General features: G+C 43.8%; 1 protein-coding gene across 1 annotated transcript; it reads right to left on the bottom strand.

Moving 5' to 3' along the window:
* Positions 1–15,335: 15,335 nt before the first annotated feature.
* LOC105059647 (SKP1-like protein 1A) lies at positions 15,336–18,217 on the bottom strand. Its single transcript, XM_010943027.4, has 2 exons — positions 17,759–18,217; positions 15,336–15,752 (listed from the first exon to the last, which is right to left on the bottom strand). Exons 1-2 carry the CDS (start codon positions 18,113–18,115, stop codon positions 15,579–15,581), a joined length of 531 nt encoding a protein of 176 aa, XP_010941329.1. The 5' UTR covers positions 18,116–18,217; the 3' UTR covers positions 15,336–15,578.
* Between the last annotated feature and the right edge of the window lie 4,807 nt (positions 18,218–23,024).

The following is a 23,024-nucleotide window of genomic DNA, read 5'->3' as shown; positions in this document are numbered from 1 at the left end:
ATAATATTTATTAATTTTTTAAAAAAATATATAACCATATAAATATGCTATTAACTTGATTTATTATTTATTTAATAATATTTTTGATTTTATAGTTATCAAGTTTAATCATCCAACTTATATTTGTAATTATATTCATATTTTCAATATTCGAATTATATCCATATCTGCTTAAAATAAATATAGATATGAATTTTTGCATCTGAATAAATTCTATATCTATATTTGTATCCGGTATCCAATCTATATCCGATCTAGTTTCAACCCTATTTGGAAAGGACTGCTAGTGCCCAGGCTTTAAGCTTTGTGGTTTTGTGGGCACACTTCATGATGGTTGTTTTTATGATCATTTAATATGTCAAGAAAAAGAAAAAAAAAAAAGCATCTTTGTTCCTTATATAATTAAATTTATAGAATATATATCACCAAGTGTCAGATATATAAATATTTATTATTTAATAACTTAAATAAAAATGATTTTTGAGTTGTTTTTCAAATAACAAGAGAGCTTTGTTCTTCATTTGGAAGACGGCTCTTGAAGGAAATTCTAGCAAATACTTTGTCTTTGTTTCTTGAATTTGAAATTTTGGAGGTATAATGTCATGGAACTAGCTTGATTTCATGAATGGAAAACAAATTGTTGCACAATATGTGGATTGGCTAGAGTTGTCAGGTTGATTAATGTAACCCAGATCCTGGCGAAGCCTCTAAGCATCTTCTTAGAAAATTTGGTTGAGGAATTTCCTTTATCCAGCTCTTAGATCTTGCTTGGGGTGGGCCATGATCCTTGTACCATTTTTAGATCCTAATAAAAATATTTTAATTAAAAATATAATTAACTTCTCATTAAGATAAATTAGTATATATACATATAGGGGCAGATTTGGATAAGGTCGACCAAATTGAACTCAAATTCGGTCAGATCAAATGAACAATGGGATCCTATATCAATGATTTAAGTCATTAGATATGGTCTACTATCTCAAAAATACTTATACATCAAAAATTATTTGATTTGAAGACTTCTAGCTTATGCATCAAGTGATCAAAAAATACAACTAATTCAATTTTATTTAGGCTGTCTAATTTATGACTATTTAATATATAGGTTAGAAATTTTCAAATCATATAATTTTTTATATACAAGTAGTTTTAAAATAGTAAATCATATTCAATGGTTCGGATATTGATGTTGGATTTCTATTATAAAGTTTTGATTTGATCAGATATGAGTTCAAATTCGATCGACCTGATTATATATATATATATATATATATATATATATATATATATATATATGAGAAATTATCGGAGATGGACTCTCGTAACCAAACTCTCAAGCCTTGGAAATTATTGGTTAGATTAGGTCCATTGCTTAATGATCGACCAATCCAACCATGACAAAAAAGAAAAGAAAAAAGGGAGCAATACACATATGTTGGTGCATGTTAGTTCATGGTTGGACTAGTCCACTAACTCAGTGGTAGATTTGATCTAACTAAAAATACCATCGAGGCCATGAAGCGACAAGGTCCAAGCTATAAAACCTCAAAAGACACCCTACACTTTCTTTTGTACAGTCCCAGTGCTCTCTTCTCATCTATTCTTCAAAAACATGTGCATACCATGTGTTGAATTCGAGTATCTGTATATTTATGGGTTAGGTCAAGTGAAGTTGTGCTTGGTTGGATAGAGATCTACATGATCTATATATATAGTAAGGAGAAGTTGGAAGAGAATAAAGGAGAGAATGGTAAGGAGAGAAAAAGAGAGAAGGGTGGGAAGATGGTTAGGATGTTCAGATAAGAGTAGAAAAGCGGTCCACAAAAAAAGAGAGAAAAGATATGGTATAATTGAGTGAAGCTGATCAAACATCGAGTAGCATTGAGCTCTACGGCAGAAGTTAGGCTCCAAGGCAATGCTCAAATCAAGTCCGGTCAGAATATCGTGTTTATAATTTTTGCCTAGCCTCGGCCCAATCTTGAAGAGCCGATCCTAGGCCGCCCACCAATCCAAATTTCCTCTTTTACCCTACTACTATAATACACTAACTGCAATATAATTTTGTAGTGCAAAATAACATCTAAAAAGTACATTTCAGCCAAACAATATTACAATAATAGTACAATTAAGCTTAAATGTACTAATTATTAGTTCATATAATTAACATATGTGTGTATACATATAATCTTGGACTAGATCGGGTCAATTTTAAATTTTTCAGGATTGGTTTGATATTTAGATTGGGCTTTTTTTTTTTTTCCGGCCGAGGCTTGTCCCACTGAATTTTGGGCTATGCTAGATAGGCCATCTGGCTCATGATCAGCTCTATAAGAGACTCTTTTCTCCATTCATACAAGGGATGCAAATGAGATGAGTTACTCACTAGCTATTTGAGCTTGACTGGAATTCAATATTGACTCGGCTACTATCAAACTTTAATCAAGTTGAAATAGCTTGAATAGTTTTTTTTAGTCGAACTCAAGTAGCAAATACTAAGCTCGAAGTCACACGAATCTATTCAAATTTATATATATTTTAATAATATAATTATTAATATATATATATATTATATTATATTATATTATTTGAGTAGGTTAAGCCTCAAATTTGAGTTCGAACTCGAACTTGAGTATGACTCGATTAATATTTGAATCAAATAAAATCAATCTCGAATTTTTTTTTTTTTCATCGAGTCAAACTTAAATTTAAAATAAATCTTGAGTCAAGTTTTAAGCCCTTGTATTTTAAGGTTGAGTAAAATTTGAGCCTCTAACTATTCATTTTAGCTTGGCTCGATTGCATCCCTCTGTCCTATGAGGATAACTTGATGCATGGAATTTTAGTGGCCTCCACAAGCCTCCAAGATCCATCTGTGGCGGTCTGAGCCTACGGTCCAGATTTTTAAACCATCAAGCAGACTGGGCCCTCCTTGCTCTACCATAGTGGCATCAAGCAGCTATCATGATTTCCTCAAGCAGGTTCCGTAGCTATCATAAATTCCATTAAGGGGGTTCCATAGAAATAATCGCATTGTATAAAATGTTTATATCTTAATCACAAGAACTGTATATAAGGCCATAAAGTCATACGAGCACGCATCCAACATGTCAGATTGCACATCCCAGGTCGTCCAAACCGCTACATCGTTTAGCATTTGCTTGCTGGTCAAGCGATCACAGTCTCAGACTTATATTATACGTGCACAAATAGGACATCGCAATCGCCCATGGACTTCCAAAAAATTTTTAGCCAAATTCACTATTGTTGGTGCAAAAATCTACCTGCATCTGAAAAGCTGGAGTCGAGAGAGTCGCGGCCACCGTCGGGACCTGCAAAAGAAGTCTAAATCGAAGTTGGAGTTGCTTCGATAAGACCCTCCGACGCTCAAGTCAGTTCTCTGCCTCAATAAGAATGGAGTGCTCGAACGAAAATTTTAGCAGAGTTTTGGGATAGAAATTAGAGCTCAGAGAATAACGTATCTGGGGTCCCCCTTTTTATAGGCGGAGGGAGCGACGGATTGATAGCGACGTTTGTAACCGCCTGGTCGTGGGCCGCTCGGGGTCAGGACGAGTTTATTATGAAGAGTAATGGGGTGGAATCGTAGCGGTCACCATGGCTCACCACGTGGAGTCTGTTATGGAAAGTGGAGCGGCGTGGGATCCGTCGCAGGAAGTGGAACAGAGTCGTGGCCGTTACTGAAGCCTGCCAGGGAGTGATGGAGCAGCGCGAAATCCGTCGCAGGAGGTGGAGCAGAGTCGTAGCCGTTATTGAAGCCTGCCAGGGAGTGATGGAGCCGCACGAAATCCGTCGCAGAAGGTGGAGCAGAGTCGTGGCCGTTACTGAAGCCTGCCAGGGGGTCCAGACCTGTCGGCCGAAGTTCGGTTGGAGTCCGATCTCCGTAGAAGTCCGGATGGGGATCATTTGTCGAGGAATCTCGGCCGAGACCTGCAACAGGAGTTCAGGACGGAAGTCCGGATCCCGTGGGAGTCCGGACGAAGTCTTCCTACAGTTGAAGTGGGAGACGAAGTCCGGCTCCTGTAGGAGTCCGGATGAAGTTTACCTGCAATCGGAGTCGGGGACGAAGTCCGGCTCCCGTAGGAGCCCGGACGAAGTCTTCCTGCAGTTGGAGTCGGAGACGAAGTCCGGCTCCCGTAGGAGTCCGGACGAAGTTTACCTGCAGTCGGAGTCGGGGACGAAGTCCGGCTCCCGTAGGAGCCCGGACGAAGTTTTTCTGCAGTTGGAGTCGGAGACGAAGTCCGGCTCCTGTAGGAGTCCGGATGAAGTTTGCCTGCAGTCGGAGTCGGGGATGAAGTCCGGCTCCCGTAGGAGTCCGGACGAAGTCTTCCTGCAGTTGGAGTCGGAGACGAAGTCCGGCTCCCGTAGAAGCCCGAACGAAGTCTTCCTGCAGTTGGAGTCAGAGACGAAGTCCGGCTCCCGTAGGAGTCCGGACAAAGTTTACCTGCAGTCGGAGTCGGGGATGAAGTCCGGCTCTCGTAGGAGCCCGGACGAAGTCTTCCTGCAGTTGGAGTCGGAGATGAAGTCCGGCTCCTGTAGGAGTCCGGACGAAGTCTTCCTGCAGTTGGAGTCGGAGACGAAGTCCAGCTCCCGTAGGAGTCCGGACGAAGTTTACCTGCAGTCGGAGTTGAGGACGAAGTCCGGCTCCCGTAGGAGCCCGGACGAAGTCTTCCTGTAGTTGGAGTCGGAGACGAAGTCCGGCTCCCGTAGGAGTCCGGACGAAGTCTTCCTGCAGTTGGAGTCGGAGACGAAGTCCGGCTCCCATAGGAGTCCGGACGAAGTTTACCTGCAGTCGGAGTCGGGGACGAAGTCCGGCTCCCGTAGGAGCCCGGACGAAGTCTTCCTACAGTTGGAGTCGGAGACGAAGTCTGGCTCCCGTAGGAGTCTGGACGAAGTTTACCTGCAGTCAGAGTCGGGGACGAAGTCCGGCTCCCGTAGGAGTTCGGATGAAGTCTTCCTGCAGTTGGAGTCGGAGACGAAGTCCGGCTCCCGTAGGAGTCCGGACGAAGTTTATCTGCAGTCGGAGTCGGGGACGAAGTCCGGCTCCCGTAGGAGCCCGGACGAAGTCTTCCTGCAGTTGGAGTCGGAGACGAAGTCCGGCTCCCGTAGGAGTCTGGACGAAGTTTACCTGCAGTCGGAGTCGGGAACGAAGTCCGGCTCCCGTAGGAGTCCGGACGAAGTCTTCCTGCAGTTGGAGTCGGAGACGAAGTCCGGCTCCCGTGGGAGCTCGGATGAAGTCTTCCTGCCGCTGAAGTCGGGGATGAAATCTGGCTCCCGTAGAAGTCCGGACGAAGTCTTCCTGCCGCTGAAGTCGGGGACGAAGTCTGGCTCCCGTAGGAGCTCGGACGAAGTCTTCCTGCCGCTGAAGTCGGGGATGAAGTCCGGCTCCCATAGGAGTCCGGACGAAGTCTAGCGGGTAGGAACTTGGGTGGAGTCCGTCCGTCGTGAAGAATTTGGTCGACGTCGGTGGGGGTCTATTCGTCGGCAGAACTTGGGAATGTCGCGGGGGCTCGACCGCCGGAGAGATGCCGCCGAAGGTCGGACGCCGGTAGAATCCCTGAGGGGTCACTCCTGACACGAACTTCGGCTGGGGGGGTTTTATACCCAACACCAGTCTCCCTACTTCCGAGTTTGAGTTTCGATCGAAGAAAGTACAGAAAATTTTCACAGCCGAAGTCGTTTCTTTGAATTCTGCACACGACCGCCCTCGAAAATCTTGGCATTTAATGCGCGCGTGCTGGAGTCTTTTTCCGATTAGGACGATCCGAAGAGTCTTTTCGGAATTCCCACCAGGGCGTTATCCTAAGCGCCACGCCATAATGATCCCGCCGGCAGCTAGCCCTACGTCACGGTGAGTGGGACACGTGGCGGGTGCTGGTGGGCTTAGGGATATCTGCCACCATAACTGTGCCAGGTCCCGTCGCTTATTTAAGCCCCCGCCTTTCCTCCAGGGGCTTCACTTCGCCTGAGAGTCGGCACCTTTCTTCTGCCTGAGAGTTTAGCCACTCAGCCACTCCATCAGTGCCCTCTTCGACTCTGAGCGCTCTTCGCACCAGTCTTCGCCATCCCCGCCAGCTCCCCGCCGCCTTCAGTCCTCCGAGCCTCTCCGAGGGGTTCTCCCGTCGGGGCTTCTGCCCTGGAGGCCAACCTCGAGAGGATGCCACGGATCGAGAGGAGTAGAAGGGGGAAAACAGCGGCCTGCGAATTCTCCGGCTGTCAAACTGTCACCGAGGGTTCCCACCGCCTCAAAGGGGGCTCGAGAGAGAGTTCCTTCAACAGCAGAGATTTAATAACGAAAACAACCGGTGAGCGCGTTCCGTCCGAGAATTTCAGAATAGTTGAACGGGATGACACCGGTCAAGGGGGCAGAGTTGTCGTCACCAGCTATGGTGGGTTTCCTGACGTCGTCAGGGCCGAGGGACCAGAAGTGGTCGGCACTGTCGGTGGGGCAGTAGAACTTGTTGTGGGGTCGGTGGAAGTAGCGCATACCGACCTTGCCAGTGGAAGTAGCGCATGCCGACCTTGCCGGTGGAAGTAGCTCATGCCGACCTTGCCGAAGTACCCAGGACGGTGGTCGTCGTGGAGCACGCGGTGGTGGTGCATGCCTCCGGCGTCATCGTGGCCTCCGAGGTACTTTCGGTCCTTCCCGATGCAGATCGTCGTTGCTGCCATCATCGCCGTCGTTGCCCCTTGAATTCTATCCCCCCTTTCCCCCTAGGGTTGGGGTTTCGACGATGGAGCGGAACGAGGCGAGGGGCGAGAGCCGAGAGGTTCATCACACGTACTGAAAAATACTGCTGAGAAGGACGGAACCGGAAAGAGAAGTCGAAAGCTTGAAGTGGTCTCCAATGTATTCCTTTCGAGTTTTGGAGTAATGTTCTTTTTCCTCGGTCCTCAGGGCCTTGTAACGTACACCTTGTTAATCGAGAATGAAAAGGAAATTTTCGTTACCTTGTCCGCATTTTGCATCAAATTATCGTCTGCCGAACTTCTTTCATTTACCATTGTTATTGTTGTATTCCCTTCTTTTTCTTTTCCCCCCCTTTTTTTTTTTTGACGTCGTCCGGAGGTTACTGGTCGTTGCCGCGTCGGCTCGCTTTTTCAATCATCCTTTTTCTTCAGCCTTAATGGCTCTGTAATGCATATTTAATAAATAATATGAGAAGAAAATTTTTCGCTACCTCTTTTACTCATGTGTTGATTGTCGCTTGCCGAGCTTCTTTCGGCCTTTGCCTTGCTCGAAATCGATGCCGTTCGGAGGTACTCGATTGCTGTCGCATCGACCCGTCCTTTTGCTTATGGCCGCAGGTTTGTCCGGGATCACTCGGATTTGACGCCCCCTTTCAGGGTTCGAGCTCGGGGGTCTGAGCTTCTCGTTGCCCCGAGGAAGCCATCTTATCCCTGGCCTGCGTTGAGAGCTCTTTTAGAGATCGGAGATTTTGATGAGAGCCCCCATCCTCGCTGAGACGAGGTTTCCTATATTTTTGATATAATTTATTTTTCATTTGTCGTTGATGTAGTTCGTCGCTTTCCTTTTTAACTCCCCTCCTCTTTCTCCTTTTTCTTTTTCGAGTGAGGATTTTCCCTCTGCTCTTGGTGGGGTCGCGGGAGAGCGAAGGGGCCGCTGGGAAGGTCCCCTTTTTCCCATCCGTTCTTGAATGATCAGACCTTAATTAGTGTCGGGGCGAGGTTCTTCCCCTATTCCTGTCGTAATAGGTATTAGCTCTGGTTAGGACGAGGTTCTCCTCCTGTCCCTAACGCGGCTGTGGGGGCACATATGGGCGTTGTAGGGCCTTCCCCCTATCCGGTCTGAGTGTAACCGGGCCTTCGACTTTGCCCATGTTAGGAAGAGGTTCTCCTCCTGTTCCTAACGTCGCTGTGGGGGCACATATGGGCGTTGCAGGGCCTCTCCCCCCATCCAGTCTAAATGTAACCGGGCCTTCGACTTTGCTCATGTTAGGACGAGGTTCTCCTCCTGTTCCTAACATGGCTGTGGGGGCACATATGGGCGTTGCAGGGCCTCTCCTCCCATCCGGTCTAAATATAACCGGGCCTTCGACTTTGCTCATGTTAGGACGAGGTTCTCCTCCTGTTCCTAACATGGCTGTGGGGGCACATATGGGCGTTGCAGAGCCTCTCCCCCCATCCGGTCTAAATGTAACCGGACCTTCGACTTTACTCATGTTAGGACGAAATTCTCCTCCTGTTCCTAACATGGCTGTGGGGGCACATATGGGCATTGCAGAGCCTCTCCCCCCATCCGGTCTAAATGTAACCGGGCCTTTGACTTTGCTCATGTTAGGATGAGGTTCTCCTCCTGTTCCTAACACGGTTTGTTTCGATCGTCCTGTCGATATAGGCTCGTGCCAAGAGAGAAAACATGTGGATATAAGACTTTTATTAAAAATGAAGTTACCGATAATACATTCATAAATTGTCAGAGCTCCATGGTCGCAGGAGGTCTGCTCCTCCGAGCTCCTTGAGGTAATAAGTTTCGGACCGGACTACTTCTTTGACTTCGTATGGGCCTTCCCAATTTGGGGCGAGCTTCCCTCGATCCTGAGGTTGCGAGATGGTGGCTCGTCGAAGCACTAAATCTCCTGCTCTAAAGACTTTATTCTTGACCCGGGAGTTGTAATAGCGGGCGACTTTCTGCCTGTAAGCTGCCATCCGAACTTGAGCTACCTCCCGCTTCTCTTCCAGCAAGTCGAGGTTGGCTTTAAGACCTTGCGAATTGTGATGCACGTTGAATGCCACGACTCGTGCCGATGGGAGCTTGAGCTCAATCGGGATAACGGCCTCCATTCCGAAGGCTAGAGCAAAGGGGGTCTCCCCCATGGGCAGTCTCTGGGTAGTTCGGTACGCCCACAACACATGATAAAGTTCGTCTACCCAAGTTTTCTTCGCTTTTTCGAGCCTTGTCTTGATCTCTTGCAGCAGAGTTCTGTTGGTCACTTCAGCTTCGCCGTTCACCTGAGGATGGGCTACGGACGTGAAGTTGTGGGAGATGTTTAGGTCCTCACAAAATTCGGCGAATCTCGCTCCCGCGAATTGCCGCCTATTATCAGTAATTAGGATTCTCGATAGGCCGAACCTGCAGACGATTGACTTCCAGACGAAGTCTTGTACTTTAGCTTCTGTGATTTTCGCCAGCGGTTCGGCCTCGACCCACTTGGTGAAATAGTCAATCGCTACCAGAAGGAACTTCCTCTGCCCCGACGCCACGGGAAAGGGTCCAAGGATGTCCATCCCCCATTACACAAACGGCCATGGGGCACTCAAGGGTGTAAACTCGATGGCGGGCTGTCTCTGGATGTTGGCATATCTCTGACATCGGTCGCACTTTCTGACGTATTCAATTGAGTCACGATGCATAGTCGGTCAGTAATATCCTTGGCGGAGCAACTTGTGGGACAAGGATCTAGCCCCCAGATGGCTTCCGCAGATTCCTTCATGCACCTCCCACAAGTCGTAGTCAGCTTCCGAAGGCCGGAGATATTTTAAAAGGGGCAAAGAGTATGATCTCTTGTACAACTTGCCCTCATAAAGGATGTATCGGGAGGCTTGATTTCTGAGCTTCCGAACTTCTTTTGCATCATGAGGGAGAACCCCGTCTCTGAGGTATGCTATCAGTGGGTCGATCCAACTGGGCTCGTGGTCAATTTCCATCACGGACAGCGATTCTTCCGTACTCGGGCACTTCAGAACTTCAAAGAGGACACCCTTGGGCAATTCGGTCGGGGCTAGCGTAGCCAATTTGGAGAGAAGATCGATCCTGGTATTTTTCACCCTTGGAATCTGTCTGATGTTGAAGCTACTGAAGGCGGGGACGAGCTCCTTTACCTTTTCAAGATACTTAGCCATGCTGTCCTCCCGTGCTGCGTAGTTTCCGCTGACTTGTCCCATTACCAGTTGGGAGTCGCTGTGAACTTGGAGCCGATCTACTCCCAACTCTTTGGCGATCTTCAATCCTGCGATCAGAGCTTCATATTCTGCTCCATTGTTTGTCGCGGAGAACTCGAAGCGCAGAGCGTACTCCACGACGATTCCCTCTGGACTGATCAAGATCAGGCCCGCGCCTGCTCCCGACATGTTGGAAGATCCGTCCACGTAGAGGGCCCAAAAGCAACCAGAGGGGTCTGCTTCTTCTTTGGGGGAGTTCGGTCGGGGCTCTAGGCCGTCAATTTCGCCCTGTTCAGATTCGGCCTCCTCCGGGATAGTGCACTCCACTATAAAATCTGTCAATATCTGGGCTTTCACTGCTGGTCTAGGTCGATAGTTGATGTCGAATTCGGTGAGCTCGATCGCCCATTTCGCCATCCTCCCGGAGGCATCCGCCCGGTATAGAATCGCCTTGATCGGTTGGTCGGTGAGCAGCATTACGGTGTGCCCTTGAAAGTAGGGTCGGAGCCTCCGGGCTGCAATCAACAGGGCATAAGTTAGTTACTCTAATTTAGTATACCTGGTTTCGGCGTCTCTCAACGCGCGACTGACGTAGTAGATCGACCGCTGGACTTTTTCTTCTTCCTTCACAAGGACTGCTGCGAGAGCCATAGGGGAGACCGCCAGGTACAAAAATAGTTTCTCTCTAGGCTCGGGCTTCGCCAACAACGGAGGCGAGCCGAGGTAGCTCCTTAGCTCTTCGAACGCCTGTTGGCACTCAGTGATCCAACAGAAGTTCTTCGGCCGCTTGAGGGTTTAGAAGAAGGGCAAGCACCGTTCGGCCGACCTCGCAACGAAGCGATTCAGGGCTGCCACCCTCCCTGTAAGGCGCTGAACCTCTTTTATCAACTTCGGGGTGGCCATCTCCTGGATGGCGTGAATTTTCTCTAGGTTGGCTTCAATTCCGCGCCCCGATACCATGAAGCCCAGGAACTTCCCCGAGGTCACTCCGAAAGCATATTTAGTCGAGTTCAGCTTCATCTTATATTTTCGGAGGGTGTCGAAGATCTCCTCGAGGTCGGCAACGTGGTTCATGGAAGATTTGCTTTTCATGAGCATGTCGTCCACGTAGACCTCCATATTACGGTCGATCTGCTCCTTGAAGATTTTGTTCATCAGCCGTTGGTAGGTTGCGCCTACATTTTTTAGGCCAAAAGGCATGACCCTGTAACAGTAAAGGCCATGGTTAGTGATGAAAGCAGTCTTTTCTTCATCTTCCGACGCCATCCTGATTTGGTTATAGCCGGAGAATGCATCCATAAAGGTGAGGAGCTCATGGCCCGAGGTTGCATCCACCAGTTGATCAATTCTGGGCAGAGGGTAGCTGTCCTTTGGGCAAGCTTTATTCAGCTTTTTGAAGTCTATACACATCCTCTACTTGCCGTTTGCCTTCTTGACTAGGACGACGTTAGAAATCCAGTCAGGATAATTGACTTCTCTAATGAATTCGGCTTTCAGGAGTTTGTCCACTTCCTCGGCTATCGCTTTCTGCCTCTCCGGTGCGTGACCCCGGATTTTTTCTTTCGTCGGTCGATGCTTTGGATCGACGGCCAGACGGTGTTCCATGACTTTCGTGTAAATCCCTGGCATGTCTGCTGGAACCCAAGCGAAAACGTCCGCATTCTTTCGTAGAAAATCGACGAGATGCATCCGCACCTCTTCCCCCAGGTTGGAGCCGATCTTCACCATATACTCCGCATTCCCGTCGTTCAAAGGGATCGAAATCAGATCTTCGATTGGGCCGCCCCTCTCCTCAGTGAGGTCGTCGCGGGCGTCCAGCCCATCAACTGGACAGAGGTCGGATTGGTCACTTCTTTGCAAGGCTATGTTGTAGCAGTGTCTGGCCAGGGCTAGGTCTCCCCTGACTTCTCCGACCCCCTGGTTGGTAGGGAATTTCAATTTCAAATGGTAGATTGACACGATGGCTCGGAGAGCGTTGAGGCCAAGTCGGCCGAGGATTGCGTTGTAGGCTGACGGCGCCTTCACCACCAGAAAATTCACCAGAGCTCTGGTTTGTTTTGGATATCGACCCGCAGCTACAGTCAAAGTTATTACTCCCTCCATCGGGACAGCATCGCCGGTAAACCCTACCAGAGGAGAGCTAATCGGCCCCAAATGACCGTCAAGGGTGGACATTCTTGAGAAGGTGTCTAGAACAAAATATCGGCCGAACTTTCATTGTCGACTAGAATGCGGCGGATATCGTAATTAGCTATATTTAAGGAAATCACAACTGCGTCGTTATGAGGAAATTGAACTCTCCGAGCATCTTCTTCAGTGAAAGTTATGGATTCCTCGATCTTTTGCCGCTTGGGAGGTCCGGCCAATACGCCGGCCGCTTCCTGCCGGGATTCTTTCGAGATGGTGTTGGCGAAATCCGTCGGAGGTCGATTGTCTGACCGCTCCATGCCGGCGGTCGTTGCCGGAGGAGGAGCTTGGGAAACTGGAGGCGAGGTCGGAGCCTGAGATCTGGCCGCAGAGACCGTGGGTCGCCGTGCGGATGCTTTGCGGGGAGGCATCGGGCGAAGACCTAGTGGGGGAAGGAGGAGAGGATGCCGGAAAAGATGACCGGAGGCGGTCCCGTTGAGCACTCCTTTAAGAACAAGGGTACTGCGAAGGTTCAACTCCTTCCTCTAGCGCCAATCCTGTTGGTGCAAAAATTCGCCTGCATCAGAGAAGCTGGAGTCGAGGGAGTCGCGGCCGCCGCCGGGACCTGCAAAAGAAGTCTAAACCGGAGTTGGGGTTGCTCCGGCAAGACCCTCCGACGCTCAAGTTAGTTCTCTGCCTCAATAAAAATGGAGTGCTCGAACGAAAATTTTAGCAGAATTTTGAGATAGAAATTAGAGCTTAGAGAATAACGTATCTGGAGTCCCCTTTTTATAGGCGGAGGGAGCGACGGATTGATAGCGACGTTTGTAACCACCTAGTCGTGGGCCGCTCGGGGCCAGGATGAGTTTATTATGAAGAGTAATGGGGTGGAGTCGCGGCGGTCACCATGGCTCGCCACGTGGAGTCTGTTGCGGAAAGTGGAACGGCGTGAGATCCGTCGCAGGAAGTGGAGCAGAGTCGTGATCGTTACTGAAGCCTGCCAGGGAGTGATGGAGCCGCGCGGAATCCGTCGCAGGAGGTGGAGCAGAGTCGTGGCCTTTACTGAAGCCTGCCAGGGAGTGATGGAGCCGCGCGAAATCCATCGCAGAAGGTGGAGCAGAGTCGTGGCCGTTACTGAAGCCTGCCAGAGGGTCCAGACCTGTCGACCGAAGTTCGGTTGGAGTCCGATCTCCGTAGAAGCCCGGATGTGGATCATTTGTCGAGGAATCTCGGTCGAGACCTGCAACAGGAGTTCAGGGCGGAAGTTCGGCTTCCGTGGGAGTCCGGACGAAGTCTTCCTACAGTTGAAGTGGGGGACGAAGTCCGGCTCCTGTAGGAGCCCGGATGAAGTCTTCCTGCAGTTGGAGTCGGAGACGAAGTCCGGCTCTCGTAGAAGCCCGGACGAAGTCTTCCTGCAGTTGGAGTCGGAGACGAAGTCCGACTCCCGTAGGAGTCCGAATGAAGTTTACCTGCAGTCGGAGTCGGGGACGAAGTCCGGCTCCCGTAGGAGTCTGAATGAAGTTTACCTGCAGTCGGAGTCGAGGACGAAGTCCGGCTCCCGTAGGAGCCCGGACGAAGTCTTCCTGCAGTTGGAGTCGGAGACGAAGTCCGGCTCCCGGAGTCCGGACGAAGTTTACCTGCAGTCGGAGTCGGGGACGAAGTCCGACTCCCATAGGAGTCCGGACGAAGTCTTCCTGCAGTTGGAGTCGGAGATGAAGTCCGGCTCCCGTAGGAGCCCGGACGAAGTCTTCCTGCAGTCGAAGTCGGGGATGAAGTCCGGCTCCCGTAGGAGCCCGGACGAAGTCTTCCTGCAGTTGGAGTCGGAGACGAATACCGGCTCCCGTAGAAGTCCTGACGAAGTCTTCCTGCAGTTGGAGTCGGAGACGAAGTCCGGCTCCCGTAGGAGTCCGGACGAAGTTTACCTGCAGTCGGAGTCGGGGACGAAGTCCGGCTCCCGTAGGAGCCCGGACGAGTCTTCTTGCAGTTGGAGTCGGAGACGAAGTTCGGCTCCCGTAGGAGTCCGGACGAAGTCTTCCTGCAGTTGGAGTCGGAGACGAAGTCCGGCTCCCATAGGAGTCCGGACGAAGTTTACCTGCAGTCGGAGTCGGAGACGAAGTCCGGCTCCCGTAGGAGCCCGGACGAAGTCTTTCTGCAGTTGGAGTCGGAGACGAAGTCCGACTCCCGTAGGAGTCCGGACGAAGTTTACCTGCAGTCGGAGTCGGGGACGAAGTCCGGCTCCCGTAGGAGCCCGGACGAAGTCTTCCTGCAGTTGGAGTCGGAGACGAAGTCCGGCTCCCGTAGAAGCCCGGACGAAGTCTTCCTGCAGTTGGAGTCGAAGACGAAGTCCGGCTCCCGTAGGAGTCCGGACGAAGTTTACCTGCAGTCGGAGTCAGGGACGAAGTCCGACTCCCGTAAGAGTCCGGACGAAGTTTACCTGCAGTCGGAGTCGGGGACGAAGTCCGACTCCCGTAAGAGTCCGGACGAAGTCTTCCTGCAGTTGGAGTCGGAGACGAAGTCCGGCTCCCGTGGGAGCCCGGACGAAGTCTTCCTGCCGCTGAAGTCGGGGACGAAGTCCGACTCCCGTAGGAGTCCGGACGAAGTCTTCCTGTCGCTGAAGTCGGAGACGAAGTCCGGCTCCCGTAGGAGTCCGGACGAAATCTTCCTGCCGCTGAAGTCGGAGACGAAGTCCGGCTCCCGTAAGAGTCCGGACGAAGTCTAACGGGTAGGAACTTAGGTGGAATCCGTCCGTCGTGAAGAATTTGATCGACACCGGTGAGGATCTATTCGTCGGCAAACTTGAGAATGTCGCGGGGGCTCGACCGCCAAAGAGATGCCGCCGAAGGTCGGACGCCGATAGAATTCCTGAGGGATCACTCCTAACACGAACTTCGACTGGGGGGGAGGGGGTTTAATACCCAACAACTAGCATAACATTCATCAGGGTTGCATGAGTCTGCTGACAAAACTCTTCATTCCAGTTCCTGAGAATGTGATATCCACCCCAAGGCAATTCAGGCTCAGATACCAATCCTAGCATATTATTAACCTATCACATAGCTAAAATTATCAATAACAATTTACAGATTTGAGCCGTAAAATTCAATAAAAGTACCACGCACATGTAAAAATTGAGATGCCTTGCATCGTAGCAAAAAGGCTCATCTATCACACAACTGAAATGATATTGTAATCAGAATCTCCCCTCAGGTGCAGGTGTTGCCTTATTTGTCCCTGTTATAAGCAAACTCGATACAAGAAATTAATCAAACAAAATTTCCACTAATATACTTCTATTCAAATATAGCCATTAGTAGATCAAAAGTAGATGCATAGCCCACATCTGTCAAAATACTGTAACATTTACCAAACGTTCAACAATCAACAAGAACGAGGAAAAAAGTTAAAGTGAATTTGTTTCAAAGACTAAAGAAGAGATTGCAAACGTGTGACTGAAAAATCTTTCTAGGTCTCCTGTTGCTTCTAACCCACATTAACCATATCAAAAGCAAAGAACTGATCGATAGGCCACTTCATTCAAAAGCCCATGCGTTCTCCCTCTGCACCTCTTCCATTTCTTCTTGGGTATAGTCATTTTTTATGTTAAACATCAGTCGAATCACATCAGGGGTTCTCCCATTCATCATGTCAGCCACCGTTTGGCAGGTGAGATCAAACAAACCCTTTACATTTAGATAGTGTGCACCCTGAAAAAAAAAAAAGCCAAGAAAAAAGTTAGGAAAAGAAAAAGAGTTAACAGATCAAAGTGCATCTACAAGATTATAGATATTACACTGCATAGATATTGTCATGAGCAGTTAGGAGGTTAATAGACCAAAGTACATTTGCCCAGCAGTACAGCTTGAAATGCACAGAATCACAACAATAGAACATCATCAATATGCAGTCTAGAAAGTTTAAATTGTATGTTTGTTACTGCATGTACAGCATGATAATTTTAACAGTAAAAAAAGCATTAAACATCAAGTGGTATATCTGCTCTACAATCAGACACTCTTGTTAGATCAGATGAGAAGGTGATAGGATTGTTCTTTGATGGAAATACTCTCAAATAAAGAAGCAAATGCCGGATTATGTAGCAAAAAAGATGATCTGAAAAGACATGGAAACTTCCCAGGAAAGTAAACTGGAATCTATTCGTTGGAATGCGAAAACTAGAAGGAAAAAATGGACATGCACAAGATAGTGGGTAAGCTACATCTTGTAAAAGGAACTCATCATTTAACAACACATAAAAATACTGAAGTGTTTAATGAAGATTGCTAAATCATTGTCAGCTGGTAAGAAAAAGGATAAGACCAGAAGTCATGGAAGAGTTTTCTACATTAACGTCTATGAATAAAAAAATTACAAAGGGAGCATTTGAGAGAAAATCCTCTTTTTTGAAAGGAGAGAAAAAGAAAGATAATTTTTTTCCTCCCTGATTTCTGCATTAGACAAGTCAACCCACTTCCAAAAAGTTATCCTTCTTTTTTGTTTTTTTTGATGAAAAAAGCTATCAAAATTTGTGATTGGGAAAAAGATGATGTGAGCACGAACAAGCTTGCAAAATAGCAGTTTGAAATAAGACAATGTAAACAGACTCCTCACTGAAAAAGGGTGGATGGATGTAATAGTTCCACCCACATGCGATACCTGTGAAACAAATTATTTATGATGTTCTACATGACTAACATTTTTCGTCATTTATGCACTTCAAATTTACGACACAGAGACGCTGAGCATTGATATTTTTTCAATCAATAATCACAGAGAAAGAGAAGAGTGTGTTTATGAAAGAAATAACTAAAAAATAATTTATGAATAAAATGACTAACAACTTCCATTATTTTTACTTATCACAACAACTAGAAAAAGAATCAAAAAACAAAGAAAGTAATAGATACTATCTTTCTTTGAAATGCAAGAACTTCTTCCCAGTAGTTTTTTAAAATCCATGTTTCTATAATGAGATTAAGTTGCGCTGGGCATACATGCACATGTAGAAGGTTTTGAGAACACTTTGAAACACCTGAACTAAACAAAATCCCAGACAGAAACAGTGCCGCGCATTTTACAGCACATGAAGGATTAGATCCATCAAACTACAAACGGGATTTTGTAATTTAATATGTTATAAAAAATAAATACTTTTCCTAGTGACACTGGACAAGCTATTTTACTCGAGAAAATAAGAAACAACCTACATGCAACATGAAGCAAATCATCCATATCCAAACCAAACCTGACCAACATCAATTTCTTTTTCCAAAAATGGTCACTTTTAAACTTAAGCAGGATACCGAACCCAGCAATATACAAGGTCACAAATTTCTTTGCCTTTTAAAAGCTTGTTACTTCTTGGAGATAACAAACAACCAACAGAAAAATCAAATAAAATCAAAGGCAACAGAGAGACTAATGTGATCATCTACATCCAAATCAAACTTGATGAACAATTTAACTTGGAACGTCTACATCCAAATCAAAGCAAATCACAAAAAATAGTGTATATCTACCTCATTAATTTAACCCTTTTTAAGAATATCAATCCACCATCATAACGCAATCCACAAAACAATAAGCAATCAAACAGAGGGTTCCTGAGATAAAACGCGATAAAGAGAAAGAATTCCCTAGCTAGAGAGTAAACAGGAAGGGATCGACTAAAAGAGAGATCTCTTTGGCCAGAGAGGCGAAAAAAAAAACTCACCATGATCAGGTCGAAGAGGAGGTCATGGTTGCCCTTGATTTTGTTGACGAAGTCGAGGTCCCACGACCGGAGATCCTCCAGAGAGGCGCCGTACTCCTCCGTCCCGGGGTCGGCCTCGACGTGCTTCTCGCAGTACTTGATGACGTTCGCAAGCGCGGAGCTAGAGACGTTGGGGACGGGGATGACACCGTGGGCGCAGTCGTCCTCGATTATGTTCTTGATGGGCTCCAACTCCATCGCCACCTTCACCTCCACCTCGAACACGTCGCCGTCCGAGCTCCTTAGCATCACTTTCTTCACCTCCGGAGAAGACACGGAGGTGGAGGCCTCATCGCCGTTACCGTCGGAGATCTCCATCGATTGGGGGAGAAAGAGAAACCCTAGAAAAACCCTAAAACCTGCTCCAGGAGACCAGAGAGAGCGGGAGAGGGAGTTGGAACGTTTTCGGGCCGGGGGCGGTGGGGGTGGGGGGTGTGGAGGGTGCGCGCGTATTTATCGTGGGAGAGCTTTTATTTGGGGAATTTTCGATTTCGAATCGGATTCGGGAAACGGGCTTCTAAATGAGACTACGACAGGGCAGCGGATTGTAAAATGTTTGGACCGGGCTAGGGTCAACCATGATGGAAACTTGGCATGATTTGGCCTATAGGAGTCGAACAATAGAAGTAGATCAAAGACCGAAATTCATGGAAGCAAATATTTTTAGTGGCTTTTACAAATAATTTTAGGAATCTTACGTCTAATGTGATGATCTTCTTCATTATCATATACAATCATTATTGTGATAGCTCATCAACCTCCATTATTATGTTCCTAGTTGCTATTACGGTTGCTTTCCGGAGGACTTAGCATTTAATTCGATTATCTTCTTCATTTTTATCAAAAAAAGATGTTCTTCATCATAGCATGCAATCATCCTTGTAATAGTTCATAAAACATCTTTTGCAACCTTTGGTCTAGCATTGGAGTGGATGTCTCATATTCTTGTGTTATCCATGTTAGATTTAGTTTATAATTTAATTGGAATTAGAATAAAATTTGGATATTAGAGGAGAGTCGAAATTAGATTTTTAAGGATGGGGATATTTCGATTCCTTCTGAAATTAGAACAGAAATGAAATTCTTCCCAATTAGATAAATTGTATCTGCTTGCTTCAAAAGGATTTCTACTTTTTTTTTTTTGGCTGACGTGGAGATTGCATTTTATCTTTTGTTTTCAAAAATGTATTCAAAATTATTATATTTATTTATTAGAAAAGAGACCCATCTTAAATGCTAAGAAATAATTTTCATTAATATTAGCTTACATATTATTCCATTAATTCTTATTTCATTCAACGATATAAGTCTCGATGGGATGGGGGCCATCTTGGTCGTCACGTCTTGTTCCTTTGGGATTCTGGCACCAAGATAGGTGCGGGATCCTAAAATGCATTTCTGACCTCGATTCCAATCGTCCCGTCTTCATTCTAATCAGATCAGGTGCTAACACAATCATCCCGATTGTATCTTTTTTTTTATTTCCGAATATCAATGATGTTTCGAATGAGTCATTTATCGTTAGGGGGAGAAGAATGAAGAAGAAGGGGTACTAACCTCTTTCTTTTTTCGCTAGTGCATCAGCGTCAACATCATCACCGAAGGGAGCACGATCTTCCCTCTTCGATTCTAATTTTTCGAGAGGAGAGTACGCTAGGAGGGAGGACAACTCGAGAAGGAGAAGGGTTGAGAGAGGAGAGAGGAGAGAGGAGAGAGGAGGGAGGCCGTCGGATTTTCCAATGACGAGCTAAGCCAACTAAGAGGCTAGAGAGGGAAGAGAGAGGAGAGAGGATTGGAGGTAGCGGAGGGGAAGGAAATAGGGCTTGGGGCCTTCGGATTCTTGCAAGGCCATTCGTTCGATTGTCAAACCCAGGTCCAAGTGAACTAGGCCACCGGGGCAAATCCTGGAGCATATGCATAGTGGATAGCATGCAATCAAGAATTGGTGAAATAAAAGGGGTAGCCTGACATATTATCCATCGTGGGATTTGACACAGTCCAATTGCACTTGGGGCATACACCAAGTCCAAGTAAATTAGGGCAAATCTCGGAGCATATGCACGGTGGATAACATAATTGGGAATTGGTGAAATACAAGGGGTAGTGTGGTATATTATCCACCATGGGATTTGATGCGGTCCAATCACACCTGATGCATGCACCAGGTCCAAGTGAACCGGGGCAAATCCTAGAGCATATGCATAATGGGTAGTGCACAACTGAGAATTGGTGAAATATAAGGGGTAGCATGGCATGTTATCCACCGTGAGATTTGATGTGGTCCAATTGCACCTCGTGCATACAATCATGATATAGATTTCTCCTGTGGGTTGTATGACGCGATCTGTTCGATCACATCCGTAAGACACAGCTCTCAAAACGTTTCGAGTTCGTGATTTCTCTTGATCGGAGCATCGCACCCACAAGCCCCATGCAGTTGCTTTGATCGATGCCCTTGACTCCACTTGACACTGATCTATTCACACGTGGTCAAATACTGCTTAGGTCAGGATTTCTACTGTATATATTCTTTTAAATCGGATAAATCATATTCATCCTTGCCTTATCTTAGAATTTTAAAAATATTTAAATAATAAATAGATAAATAAAATTTCAAGATAAATTCAAAATAATAATATATATATAAGGGCGTTCCAAGCATGTACTGGAATGCTCGATTAGGATGGCCATCAAGACGGGGCAGGACATAGGGCATCTCATTTAGGATAAAAATCGGGATGCTTCCATCCCATAGGATTTAAAATTTCGATTCCATTAATGTCATATTTCAAAAATAGATACATCTTAAATGCTAAGAAATAATTTTGATTAATGATAGCTTAAAATACTATTCTATTAATATCTATTCCATTCATGCATCGTTCGTTAAAATTTTAATTAAGTTGATCCTTGATACACTGAGAGTATTAATTATCGCTTTCCTTTTAAAGTTATTATGCTTCAATTATGGGACATCTTTCTTAATGATAGTGTTTAGCACTCTAATATAAACTTAATCTTGATCCACATGTGCATGATTTAATTTTTATTTTCAAAATTTAGATAACTTGAAATCATAAATCTATCTATTTTCTTATGATAAAAATGTTTATTTTAAGAACATGGGATAAATCTAATATATCTAATATATATGTGTATAAAAATGAAGGTTTTGTGTTGATAAGCTCTTTTTTTTTGCTATTTATATAAGTTATACTTTTGTGACAAATCTAATATATATAATATATATATATAATATATATATATATTAAAATAAAGATGTTTTATTGATAAGCTCTCCTTTTATTATCTGCATAGGCTATACTTTTGTCAATACAGATAATTATTTTCAAAAAAAATAAGTACTTATAACTATAATAGTTTTTTACAAAATTATTATGGTAATTTGGCAATTTTTCTTTTGCTTTCCTAATATAGCATGCTCTTATTTATTAGCTATGTACAAAAGAATATAGAATAGAAAGGAAAGTAATATCAGCTTAAATATTATTTCATTCATGTTAAATTTATAAAAAATATAAATATTTTTTTTGCTACAATCAATCATGGATATCGTTAGAACTCCTAAGAAGAAAAGTGGACCAAATCTAACTATCTACAGTATATATATTATTTAATTATATATAGAAATATTCTTGGATGGAGAAAAGTTTAAAAGAGTGCGCGTGCATACGCACATGTGTACACATGTTTTTGACAAAACGTTAATATTTACTACTACTTATTAATATCTACAGCTACTTATTAACATCAAATATCATTATTTTTTTAAAAATCAATATTAATAGGTTAAAAGTTAGAACCAAAAAATATTAATATTAAACTTGAAAAGATATTGAATTTATCAAATTTGGTAAGATTATGGATAAATATATTATGATATTTTATAATAATAATTAAGATTAATGTCTTAATATGATGAGTATTATATTTTATTATTAGTTTAATTTTTATGTTCACAAAATATCAAAACTATTTTTTTTAAAAAATTTAGACTAATTTTATATAAAAATATATGTATATACAGTGACTAAGCAAATAAATCAACTATTGTTGATACATTCTTTTGGAAAAAAAATAAAAATAATAATAATAGGCAGATGTGAATTTGAATGAATCCAATATAAATAAGTTGAGTTTGAATATTTCTTCAACTTTTCAATAATAATATATTAAAATATTAATTTTTTTAAAATTAAAAATAATATTTATTGTCTAAAAAAAGAACGCCTGCAAAAGAAACAAGATCGAAGAATTTTAAATTTTTTAAAAAATTAAAATACCTTATAATCTATATTATATTAAAAAAAATTGAAATAGCTCGAAATCTATACATAAAATATATTTTTTATTATTTTAATTATTTTTAAAATATACATAAACTAAATATAAATAAATTAATGAAATAAAATATTTTTTTAAAAAAAAATCATAGGCATGGGTTATTAGTTAGTGGAGTTCTTTTTCTAATTAATATAAAAAAAATTATTTACCTAAATAATCTTATTTTAAATTTATTTATCAGAATGATGCAAAATCGATAAAACACCATTTTGAATGGTATTTTCTCATGGCCACGTCACCCCCTATTTTTCACATAGACCAGAGAAAAAAAATTAAAAAATAGAAACACCAAAAAATATAACGATTTTAAAAATGCCATTTGAAATAGCATTTTTTAAAATGCCATTCCAAATGGCATTTTTAAAATCGCCATATGTTTTGGCATTTTTTTCTCCAAAAAAAAATGATAAAAAATAAAAAAAAATTAAAAAAATAAATTTATAAAAAAAATTAAAATTTTAATTTTGATAAAAATAAAAATTATCATTTAAAATTAGTATCTCCATTTCAAATTATTTTTTTAAAAAAATATCTAAAAAAAATTGATGTAAAAAAAATTAAAAATACCATTAAAAAAGAATTAAAAAAATAGAAATTATAATTCTAAAATTATTTAAAAATTAAAGTTTTAAAAAATATCTCCAAAAATATTTTAAAAATAGCATAAAATAAAAAATACCATAAAATTAATTTTGTCAAATTAAATTTTTTTAAAAAATATCATTAAAGAAGAAAAATTAAGAAAAAAATAAAAATTATAATTTTGAATCAATTTTAAAAAATAAAAATTTGAATTCTAATTCAAATAAAAAAGATAATTTTAAATTATTTTATCCATTTAAAATTAATATTTTAAAAAAAT

This window comes from Elaeis guineensis, chromosome 16, assembly GCF_000442705.2.
Source record: "Elaeis guineensis isolate ETL-2024a chromosome 16, EG11, whole genome shotgun sequence".
Taxonomy (NCBI): Eukaryota; Viridiplantae; Streptophyta; class Magnoliopsida; order Arecales; family Arecaceae; genus Elaeis; species Elaeis guineensis.
The sequence above is the reverse complement of the archived record's forward strand: the minus strand, read 5'-3'. Positions and strand labels throughout refer to the sequence as shown.

What these genes read in the sequence shown, in the direction of transcription:
- LOC105059647 (XM_010943027.4), bottom strand. Translation starts at nt 18,115, where the DNA reads ATGGAGATCTCCGACGGTAACGGCGATGAGGCCTCCACCTCCGTGTCT. An exon ending in TCCTCTTCGACCTGATCATG is followed by an intron (nt 15,753 to 17,758) that starts GTGAGTTTTTTT and finishes TTTTTTTTTCAG; the next exon opens with GGTGCACACTATCTAAATGT.